General features: G+C 35.6%; 1 protein-coding gene across 3 annotated transcripts; it reads left to right on the forward strand.

The window, feature by feature from the left end:
• The first annotated feature begins 828 nt into the window (after positions 1-828).
• On the forward strand, positions 829-9,874 carry LOC127850671 (uncharacterized). 3 transcript variants are annotated; one of them, XM_052383862.1, is made up of 2 exons: positions 829-1,027; positions 8,305-9,874. In XM_052383862.1, the coding sequence occupies exons 1-2, from the start codon at positions 975-977 to the stop codon at positions 8,906-8,908; spliced, it is 657 nt and encodes a 218-aa protein (XP_052239822.1). In that variant the 5' UTR covers positions 829-974; the 3' UTR covers positions 8,909-9,874. The 3 variants fall into 3 exon arrangements, with proteins under 3 accessions (XP_052239822.1, XP_052239823.1, XP_052239824.1); XM_052383863.1 differs by lacking the exon at positions 829-1,027 and adding an exon at positions 1,890-2,070; XM_052383864.1 differs by lacking the exon at positions 829-1,027 and adding an exon at positions 5,063-5,449.
• The last annotated feature ends 2,453 nt before the right edge of the window (positions 9,875-12,327 follow it).

Raw genomic sequence — 12,327 nt, forward strand, 5'->3', positions numbered from 1 at the left:
AATGTAAGTTGATAAGTGTGTCGTGTCCAATTAAAAAGCACGTCTGTGTCGCTGTTTAAATGGATTCCTTTTCCGCTATGATCGGTGTTATATTATACAATAGCTATTCAACACAACTACGACGATTGCGTGACCATCAACCGCATAGACGAAAGCTGTGATTTCTTTGCGGCTACAAGCCTGTTAGAATTACGTATAAACTATGCACTATTTTGGCATTATAAGAAGGTACTTTGATGAAAGAACATAAGGCGTGACGAGCCCGAGAAGTGGTTGTCAAAGCCTTCAGGATCACTAAAATCGTTGAGCTTCGCCCCTACCCCTGAACCCTCTAACAGGGCCTTGCCCTACACCCAACAGGGCCCTAGCGGCCACCTAGACCCCCCAGCAAATCTGTCAATAACCCGCCTCCTAATCAGAAATCCGCACCTGTACTGACATGATAATCACCCAAAATTACTAGATCCGTTATGTGATTAAGGCTCTATTAATTATTATAATTTGACTGTATCCCATATGATCCTTCTGCCCATAATGCAAATATAAAAATTTTCTCAGAATACGTTGCCCATTTCGTTTTAAAATGTTACATATTTACGTAAATTGTCTGATCGTCCGCACGCATGACGGATGTCTATGTCGGTAGGTTTTGTTCTTAAAAGGGCTCCCGACGCGTGTGCACTTAAGAAATAATGCTGCGTAATGCCAATGTTTAAATCTATCGCATCTCAACGGTCTTTTGTGAGGAGGGCACGATCTAGCGCATCAGAATAATCACGCGAGTGTATGCCCATGTTTTGTTGTATGAACATCAGTTTCTATGTACAGTTGAGCCATTAAGAAATTGCTACCAATACATGACTCGAGTAGTAGAAAACGATCACCTGACATCACAACGCGTGATCCGGTACTGATATCGATATTAAAATACGGATAGAGGAAACACTGCCTTTATTATCGTAGTGGATATAAACATGAAAGACAGCCATTTTAGTGCATTGATGATAAAAGTGAGAGCAAAATTAAGGTAATATTTACGATTTTACGCTGTTAGCTCAAACTGCCACGAGTTTTGTTGTACAATTCATTAAGCGTAATGAAGTTAAGCTAAATGACTATCTTTAAAAGGTCATATATTCAAACATGAATGTACGCTTTATTTTCATACAAGCATAATCACACTCAAGCCGTAAGAAGTTTAAAACAATATGTTCGCTTTTTGATAATCATCTATTGAAATCGGAAATCGGAAACATTATTCGATAATCGATAATTTAGTAAAATATAATAATATCACTAACATAACCAGGGTGCAGGATCACGTGACTTTGTGAGGTTCCACCTTTTAACTTTAATGGATGTATACAGGACGGTAAGTGGTGCTTTATAACCAATAACTTTTTAAAAGTATTTCTCCTTAAGAATTTCAACTAGTGCATAAGGACAGATTTTTATGCTGCTTATGGCAATGTGAAATACATCGGAATTACTTTATTAAATAAGCCTGTGATCTTGGTAAAAAAATCGGTATCAATTGCATTTCATTGTACACGGTTATGCTTCAGGCAACGTGAAATGTTGTCAACGATTTCAGACTTATTCAATGAATTATTACTATACCTCAAGATATTGACACACACTGCAAGAAAAAACTGTCTTTTATGCACTAAAGATTTTTACAAAAGCATTTCAATAACTTGCGATATTTGCAAAAATAAAGTTCTCAACGGTTTGTTTACATTCTGTCCAGTCCGTGTGTAAAACCCGGGAAACCCCGTTGATTCTGCACCCTGATAACCATGATAATGGCATGCGTATTGAAAGTAAATGTGAATCATCATATAAACAATATGTTAACACGTCTACACACGTTGGCACTCCTTCGCAGAAAACTATTGTAGTTTTGCAATCATTCTAAAATTTCAATTTTCTATAAATTCATGGAGGGAGTGTTTCCTACTATTTATATACCTAGATATAATTCGTTCGATTAACTTTATAAACACAGTGGACTCAAGTTTTTCGATTGCTTTGACTTTTGATAATTAGACGCGAATAGATGCACTTCAGGTAAAATATTTCATATTTGATTGTAAAATTGTACTATATAATATACGAGTCATATGGATGTTGGTATTTATAAAATGCAGCAATGAACAAATATAATATATATATATATATATATATATATATATTTAATTATTGTGTTAAAATTTTAAAAGAATTTAAAAATTAGTATTTTATAATTTGAAACATCTTAATCACTTCATGTTTTTGCTATCGTATGCGTGTTGGTAAACAACATTTACCTAACAGGTTCCGGGCATGACTCAACAAATCTCTACCGCGATCACGACCCACGATTCATTCATTATTTGACTGCATACGATTGGTAAAATTAACGTTTACGCGGAAAAATAATTGTCATTAACCCATTTATACCTAGTTGACTCTCCCATCCTTCTAAATTGGATCAATTTATTTCCAAAATTAGGGATGTCAATTATATTTATTTCTATATTTAGAATATTTCACAAAGAAATTCCTTTTAAGCAAACAGCGCAGACCAAGATGAGACGCCGCATTATGCGGCGTCTCATCTGGGTCTACGCTGTTTGCAATGTACTTTTTTCAGGACGCTAGGCATAAATGGGTTAAATTAGAAAATGTTACACACGGATACTTCTCCATGAGTACATGTATGTATTTTTGTCCTACCATTAGATACCATTAGATAGATAACGATGATTTTGGTTCCTGAGTAAATACCAAAAGTATTCGTTTACGTGTAATAAAACATATTTTAACATTTTTAAAAACAAATTTGTATTCACGCGTTTGTATTGAACATACTACTAAGTTGTTTTCGGACATACAAAGCGAATTGCATTCAGAATTTTAGCGCATAGTTTTTCAGACACTGGCCCATAACATTCCAATGATTAAACTAAAGATTGTGAAACGTGACTTCCGAATTTATTTATAATCACTGATTGCGTTGTCGTGCAGTTCAAAATAAACAAAACATGTATGTATGTTTATACATGTACTATAATTAGTTTTGACAATTCGATTTTACCAAAGTAAATATTCATATCGACATATTTCATGTCTTTTTATATTTGGTTATAGGTCATAGTCTTTGATTTTAGTTTCAAAGGGAGATTAAATATTAACCAAAATTAGCATTTGAAAACTGTTTCCTTTACATTAGAAATTTGTGGTGGGGGTGGGAATTAAATTATTTTTAAAACATTTTTAAAACCCCATATCGAAAATGAAAAAAATCCTGCGTAATGGTATGATGTTGTGGTTGTATGGTATGATGTTGTGGTTGTTTGGTATGATGTTGTGGTTGTATGTATGATGTTGTGGTTGTATGGTATGGATGTTGTGGTTGTTTGGTCTGATGTTGTGGTTGTTTGGATATGATGTTGTGGGTGTATGTATGATGTTTGGTTGTATGGTATGATGGTTGTGGTTGTATGCGTTTATGGATGGGGTGGTGTGTATGGGTCTATTTCCAACTTCCTCATGATGTGTGGTTTGTTATGGTATGCTGTTGTGGTGTATGGTATGATGTTTGTGGTTGTATGGTATGCAGGTTGTGGTTGTTATGGTATGAGTTGTGGTATTGTATGGTATGATGTATTTGTGGTTGTATGTCAGTGATGTTGGGTATGGTGTATGGTGATGATGTTGTGGTTGTATGGTATGATGTGTGTGTATGGTAGTGATGTTGTGGTGTATGGTATGAATAGTTGTGGTTGTATGGTTATTGATGTGGTGGTTGTATGGTACTATGTGGTTGTATGGTATGATGTTGTGGTTGTATGGTATGATGTTGTGGTTGTATGGTATGATGTTGTGGTTGTATGGTATGATGTTGTGGTTGTATGGTATGATGTTGTGGTTGTATGGTATGATGTTGTGGTTGTATGGTATGATGTTGTGGTTGTATGGTATGATGTTGTGGTTGTATGGTATGATGTTGTGGTTGTATGGTATGATGTTGTGGTTGTATGGTATGATGTTGTGGTTGTATGGTATGATGTTGTGGTTGTATGGTATGATGTTGTGGTTGTTTGGTATGATGTTGTGGTTGTTTGGTATGATGTTGTGGTTGTATGGTATGATGTTGTGGTTGTATGGTATGATGTTGTGGTTGTATGGTATGATGTTGTGGTTGTATGGTATGATGTTGTGGTTGTATGGTATGATGTTGTGGTTGTATGGTATGATGTTGTGGTTGTATGGTATGATGTTGTGGTTGTATGGTATGATGTTGTGGTTGTATGGTATGATGTTGTGGTTGTATGGTATGATGTTGTGGTTGTATGGTATGATGTTGTGGTTGTATGGTATGATGTTGTGGTTGTATGGTATGATGTTGTGGTTGTATGGTATGATGTTGTGGTTGTATGGTATGATTTTGTGGTTGTATGGTATGATGTTGTGGTTGTATGGTATGATGTTGTGGTTGTATGGTATGATGTTGTGGTTGTATGGTATGATGTTGTGGTTGTATGTTATGATGTTGTGGTTGTATGGTATGATGTTGTGGTTGTATGGTATGATGTTGTGGTTGTATGGTATGATGTTGTGGTTGTATGGTATGATGTTGTGGTTGTATGGTATGATGTTGTGGTTGTATGGTATGATGTTGTGGTTGTTTGTTTGTTGCCAAATATTGTTAAGTCCCATAAGCATCAAAGGTGGGTTAAATTGTCATTAACCGCGAAAGTGGGTTAAATTGTCATTAACCGCGAAAGTGGGTTAAATTGTCATTAACCGCGAAAGTGGGTTAAATTGTCATTAACCGCGAAAGTGGGTTAAATTGTCATTAACCGCGAAAGTGGGTTAAATTGTCATTAACCGCGAAAGTGGGTTTAACCCATTTATGCCTAGCGTCCTGAAAAAAGGACTTTGCAAACAGCGTAGACCCAGATGAGACGCCGCATGATGCGACGTCTCATCTGGGTCTGCGCTGTTTGCTTAAAGGAATTTCTGTAATAAATATTCTAAATATAGAAAAGAGTATACCAGACACCCCTAATTTTGGACATAAATTGATCCAATATAGAAGGATGGGAGAGTCCAGTGGGCATAAATGGGTTAATAGTACTTAACTACACTTGAACGCAGCTTTACTGCCTTTTTCAAATACAAAATGCCCTAGGTCGCTTTAAATCTTAGCGCGTTAAATCATAATGCATGCATTCAAGTGTTTTATCGGTCAAAAACTGTGACACACGTGCCATAACAAGTTTTCAAATGTCGTTAAGTGGTATGTTTAGTTCATTAAAACCGACGCGTACGCATACAGGAAGTTTCAAACCATGTGAACTGTCGTGTTGCAAAATTGTGCTAGTTCTATCTACGTGGAGTAGCCTGTGTGGACGTAATGTGACTTGTTTGCAAGGTTCTACAATTATGGTCTAAATAAAAGGTTTGTAACAAATTATCAAATTTTATAACACTGTAAAATATCTCGCTGGTTCAGAATTTGATTTGTTCACTGCTTAGACCGGTATACTTCGAAATATGTTTAGTAACATGTATCTTGAAAAATTAACTCAAATTTGCCGCCCAAAATCGAAGTTGTTGAATACGCGGAACAAAACATAATCAATCATTACCGTGGTACGAACACTGGTTCATTCTATGATCACGCCGATATACTTTGTTTAATCTTGGCAACTAATAATGAATAACCGTTTATGAATAACTCAGTACTTAATAAAAAAGTTTGGCGCGACCGTTTTGCTGCTGTCTTTATTTTTTCAAGTCCTCGATTGTTCTTGTAAGCATCGGTTTATTTTTATATTCCAATTTATTCAGATGACGATAATTGAGTTCGTGCTGCACCACTCTTTTTCTTATTATATTTGTATTTCTTCCATACGAAGAAGCGACTCTAATCAAAGTAAGGCGACATCAATGATTAATACCTTCAGCACCAATAATTGCCGACAAAGTCGAAGTTATTGAATAATACTCAATAATTCACCTATCAATACTGCGAAAAGAGCAAAGGTTCATTCCATAATCAGCATTGACTGTTATATAAGTTCGTTTGTGCATTATTCGTTGGAGAATAAATATTCATTTAAGAAATTATCCACTTAATAAAAAAAACGTTTGGCGCAACCGTGTAGTTGTTGTCTTTGTTTTTGTAGATGTCGATTGTTGTTTTAACCATGTGTTGTTTGTGTTACAAATTCTTCAGATGAAGTTGTTGATAATGAAGGTCGTGCTACATCAGTCGTTTGATTATTATATTAATTCTGCCATAATCAGTGGCGACTTTAATCAACGAAAGTGTGCCGACATCAATTATTCATTCCCATATTGATGCCATTTCATTCAATACGAGAAGCTCCCGTGTCTACATTGTACATCTACAGTTACACAAGAGTAAATGGGGAAGCAAATTGGAATTTAACTTCTGGCCGACTTTGTCTAGTACCAGATATCGCATTATGAACTTTGGTCTTGGACAAAGTGACTGATATGCGAGGAACATAAATGGGCCATGCTCTGTGAAAAAGGGCTTTAATGCATGTGCGTATAGTGTCGTCCCAGATTAGCCTATGTAGTCCGCACAGGCTAATCAGGGACGATACTTTCCGCATTAACTTGATTTTTTCTAAGAAGAGATTTTGTTGCAACGAAAAATATCATAAAAGCGGAAAGTGTCTTCCCTGATTAGCCTGTGCGGAGTGCAAGGCTAATCGGGGTCGCCACTTTACGTACACACATTAAACCCCCTTTTCACATAGCAGGGCCAAATAAAGTGAGTCCAAGATGAAATATTAGATTCATCTGAATAGAGTCTGATCCGCATTTATAAAATCGTGTATAGTGCATTCGCATGTAAAATTATTTTCTCACGTATTGCCTTTTCTGTGGTGTTTAAGGAAGTTGAAGAAAAATATATTTGCCAACATGAGAAAGTTATTGTAGGGAGCAGTGTTTTATTTGATTGTATACATGGAAACTATACCATTATACCATTTTACATAATTGTGCCAAAACGCTCTATATCCAGGTTTTTATTTCCTTTTGTAAGAATGGCCGTTTTTTCACAATTTTTGGAAATCTGCGAGTCAAAGTTTCAAAATTTCAAGAAGTTCGCGACTCAAATTTACACAATTTCAAGGAGTTTGCTACTGTAATTTTCACAATTTTAGAAAGTTCGCGACTAATTTTTTCACAATTTTGAACAGTTCGCGACTCATTTTTTCACAATTTTGAACAGTTCGCGACTCATTTTTTCACAATTTTGAACAGTTCGCAACTCATTTTTTTTACCAAAATGGGGTGGGGGCCAAGGCCGCTTCACAAAAAAGGGAAAAAAGCCCTTAATCCCTACTTTGGTATAATAAGGGCATACCTTAAAAAATTGCCAAGATTAATAATAGTTTTTTAAAGTTGTAGTGTTTCCAATTTTTGAAAAGTATTGTTAATATCAATAGTAAGGTTATACGAATCATTCCACTTACAATTTGGCATTCAAAGTTTTTTAAAGAAAATAATGGAGCCCTTAACCCTTTCAGTGCGGGAACCGAATTTTGAAGGCCTTTGCAATCAGTTTGGATCCTGATGAGACGCCACAGAACGTGGCGTCTCATCAGGATCCAAACTGTTTGCTATTCTGATAGTATTCTTTGAAAAAAATCGAAGAAAATGCTAATTTTAAAAATTCAGCAGACGACATTTTAGCAGACGACAAATTTCCCAGCATGCAAAGGGTTAACCTAATAATGCTTAGTATTGGCATTTCTTTTCCATTCATAGCCTGTCTCTAATCAAATTATGAGTCACATGTAAGATGACTTGATTTTAAGTCAATTCTTTTTTAAGCCGTAGAATGGATTTTAGAGCAAAGAATTATTGCTAGTGTCAGACTTCAGCTTTTACATTCATTTTAGAATTTAGCAGCGTAGACATTTTTATCTGCAGAATTTAATGATAATCCCGGCCCTTGAACAATGAATCAACACGAGTTTCCTGTGAATAGTTCAAACGTGTATCGCCCGTCTTTAAACACGTATAAGATGAATTAACGATGAATCTAGAATGGCATAATACTAGTTTAGTTTAATAGCGTTTTAAAGTTTAAACCCGTTTTTACCGATACCCATGTGTTGTCCTTTAGATTAATATATTCCAGACGAATAAATACAGAGTTTTAATTTCAATGTGATTTACTTGACACTTCTGAGATTGTAAAGTGATCCAATAGAGGTTTCTTAGAAAATGTCTGCATATATCTGAAATATCGGTATCGTCTCGTTCCAGATTTATACCTAACCACCCACCATCCGCTGATTCCTCCGCTGGTCCGATGGTTAAATGCATCTCGATGACCATGGATGACCTGCACTCGGACGCTTGTACCCTTCTTGCGCTCTTACACCGGGACGAAGACAGCCTGAATGACACCGGGAAGCAGCTGGTGAAGCAGAACCGGAAGTACGCTTGTGACGTGTTCATGCACGAAGTCGACGGTTGGACGCCTTTTCACGCTTTTGTTTTGCGAGGCGCTCGCAAAATTGTGAAACTTTGTCTCAAGGCGGGCGTCGACGTAAATTTGACTATGGGATCTCCAGACGGCGTCCCAGGTGGATGCTCAGCGCTCCACCTGGCCGCCCACCGCGGTGACGTCAGTATTATCAATGTGTTAATCTCAAACGGTGCGGATTTAAATGTGAGAGACAACAGTAGTAAGACTCCGGTGCTGTACGCTTCCTTGGCTAACAATAGTCTCGCAGTGCGGAAATTGCAGCGCGCAGGCGCGGACATGACAGGATGTGACGTGAATAGTAAACAAAGTCCGGATGATATGACGTCATCGCCGATAAAGTGCCTTTTACCCTTCGTATGCACAGGTGGACGACGGTAGCATAAAGTGATACCTCAACAATGTGATTAAATCATAATCCTTATCATTCTCATCCTCATCCTCATCCTCATCATCAGCAACAGAAGAAAATGTAGCATTATTATTATCAATTCGACGATGCGCAGCTTTCACTAGCAAAACTTACTTTAGACGAAATTGAAGTGAACGTGTGTATTGATTAAGGACAGAAACATTGTTAGAATTTTTCATTTTTGTAAGCTATTTATTATCACATATAAAGAGCCGTTTCTAATTATTTAAAGCATTTTTCATTTATCCTACGTCTATAATTATATGCATACCAAATTATTAAATGAGAAAAATGAAATATTTTTTCAACATCGAAACATTGAAATTGATAGGCGGTGAAATCAATGTTTAATGCTAATCAAAAAATACATCTCTTAGAATCAAAATTGTAATGGGTGAAGATCAAGAAAAAAATCTTGTCATCGTCTGCATGATAAGTTACCACGTACTATGAACTTATTTGAACCATTTTTGTACATTCCTTGTGGAAGGTCTAGTCGCATTTACCTGTAATCATTGGATTTGGATTGGATTAAGTATTTGAAATTGGCGTCCTACTCCCGAACTTCTTTCTGCATATAAACGTTGCAGAAATCGTTTGGTTACCGAATAATGCGCTCTGCAGTGTATATATGAAAATACAACAAAGAAAAAATATTCTCCAACTTGAGAACATTATTATTGGGAGTAGGGTTTTATCTGGTTGTACAACGGAAGATAATACCATTATACCATTTTACATAATTGTGCCAAAACGCTCTTTATATTAATATCCTTGCATGGCTAGCAACTACTGTTTTTTTAAATAGACGTAATGTTATGTCAGTGTGAGATTGTGTATGTATCAAAAAAGTATTATTATTTTGTCAAACTTAATTTCCATGTCAATAAGATTTCGTTAATTGTTCGTTATTTGAAATGAAAGTGTTAAAATAACTATAGAAATGTTTTCTTTTGGATCATTTTTTTAGTTTTTTCGAACACAATTTTTTCTTCTTTAGTTTATGTATTTGATGGACCATGCCGTTTATTGTGTTTGTGCCATATATAACTTGATGAATACCACCTGTTCAAAATGGTATATATGTCTATTGCTCCATGCAATTTATTATATGAATTTATCGATTGAAAAAAAAATGTGAATAAAAAAATAATAAAACCGAAAAACAATAAAATGTTTTGTTTTTATGAATACCGCTTATAATTAATCTTTAATCTAATTAATTGGGTTTGAGCGTGTTCTTTACGAGCCTAAGTAAGAAGGACTTTGTGAACGTAATCCCTACCTTCCTAGCTTCGGAAATCATAGAAACTAGGAAGGTTGGAATTACGTACACAAAGTCCTTCTCACTTAGGCTCTCAACGAACACACTCAAACCTGCTCAATCCAATACGTAAAATATAAAGAAAAGGGAAATTCTTACACTCCGATTTTCACCGACATGCAAACAGTATCTCAGTCGTCGCATGATCCACAGTCGTCGCTCGAGTCGATTGAACGGTGTGACGAGCTATGTAAAGAAGACGACTTGACTATAGCCATATAATTCAAAGACGCGGATTTATATATAACTTCCGCGGAACATGTCTGCTATTATTTCAATGTCAGCTGTTTTTTCTTTAAAGGGATCTTTTCACGCTTTGGTAAATTGACAAAATTGAAAAAAGTTGTTTCAGATTCGCAAATTTTCGTTTTAGTTATGATATTTGTGAGGAAACAGTAATACTTAACATTTACCATGGTCTAATATAGCCATTATATGCATCTTTTGACGATTTTAAAACCTAAAAATTATAAAGCGTTGCAACGCGAAACGATTAAATAATTTGGAGAGTTCTGTTTTTGTCGTTAAATTTTTGTGAAACTACGAAGATTGCTTATTTAAGGTATAAAATACGTAGGAATATATATTCGGCGGAATAGCTCAGTAGGCTAATGCGTTTTTACTTCAGGACTCTGGCAGGACTCCAGGGGTCACTGGTTCGAAACCTGGTCGGGGCAATGTTCTTTTCCTTTTTTTAATTTTATCCTTGATTTTTTACTGGAGCTTTTACGATCCAATGTTAACATTTATCGATATAAAGCATTTAATGAATAGGTCAAAAAATGCCAAAATCTGTGAAAAGGCCCCTTTAAAACCTTCAAAGTAACTTAGCGCCATTTTCATAATTTAACCCATTTATACTTAGCGTCTAGAAAAAAGGCATTGGCAAACAGCGCAGACCCAGATGAGACGCCGCATGATGTTTGCTTAAACGAGTTTCTTAAAATAGAACAGACTCGCATGAGTTATATGCATGTGCTACGCGTGGTTCTCAATGATCGCCTGACGGTGAACTAATAACACATGTATTTGACCTTTGCGCACCACCATATTTGGTGAAAGCAATAAATTCTGCAGTACAAACATATTTGGTGAAAGCAAACATTTTTTGAAACCGCACAACTTTTTAATTGTCCATCAAATATTGTATGTTTGATGAATTTCCAATTGAAGTGAACAGTTCTAGTTGGTATAAATTGATGGAATTAATGTTATTAAGACGGTTAGTTGCGATTAAAAATATTAAACTTTAAATATAAGGCGTAAACAATAATTTATTTTCTTCCACTTTTTAAAGCCAACCCTAAACGTGATTTTGTATTCCAGAACACGTATGCGATAAAATTTACTTAAGCCGTTCATATTCGCTTGATTAACTATAAACTACCAAAAAATAAATACAAACATGTGAAAGAGAGTGTTGAGATCCTATAAACAAACGTTTTTTACTTGGCCAACTTTTGTTCAAAATAAGTCTTATGCCACAAAAAAAGTGGTTTTTTTTTAAGTTAAAAAAGTAAACATTAACCCATTTATGCCTAGCGTCCTGAAAAAAGGACTTTGCAAACAGCGTAGACCCAGATGAGACGCCGCATGATGCGGCGTCTCATCAGGGTGTACGCTGTTTGCTTAAAAGAATTTATGTAAGAAATATTCTAAATATAGAAAAAAAATATACTAGACATCCCTAATTTTGGAAATAAATGGATCCAATTTTGAAGGATGGGAGAGTCAACTAGGCATAAATGGGTAGAGGAATATTTCCACGTAATTATAAGGGACACACAAATGAGCCGCGCTCTGGTGAAACGTTACTTAGAGGGATCTTTTCACGGTTTGGTAAATTGACAAAATTGAAAAAAATTGTTTCAGATTCGCAAATTTTCGGTTTAGTTATGATGTTTGTGAGGAAACAGTATTACTGAACATTTGCCATGGTCTAATATAGCAATTAGATCTATATGCATTTTTTTGACGATTTAAAAACATAAAAATTATTAAGCGTTGCAACGCGAAACGATTGAATAATTTGGAGAGTTCTGTTGTTGTCGTTTAAATTTGTGA

This window comes from Dreissena polymorpha, chromosome 11 (assembly GCF_020536995.1).
Source record: "Dreissena polymorpha isolate Duluth1 chromosome 11, UMN_Dpol_1.0, whole genome shotgun sequence".
Classification (NCBI taxonomy): domain Eukaryota; kingdom Metazoa; phylum Mollusca; class Bivalvia; order Myida; family Dreissenidae; genus Dreissena; species Dreissena polymorpha.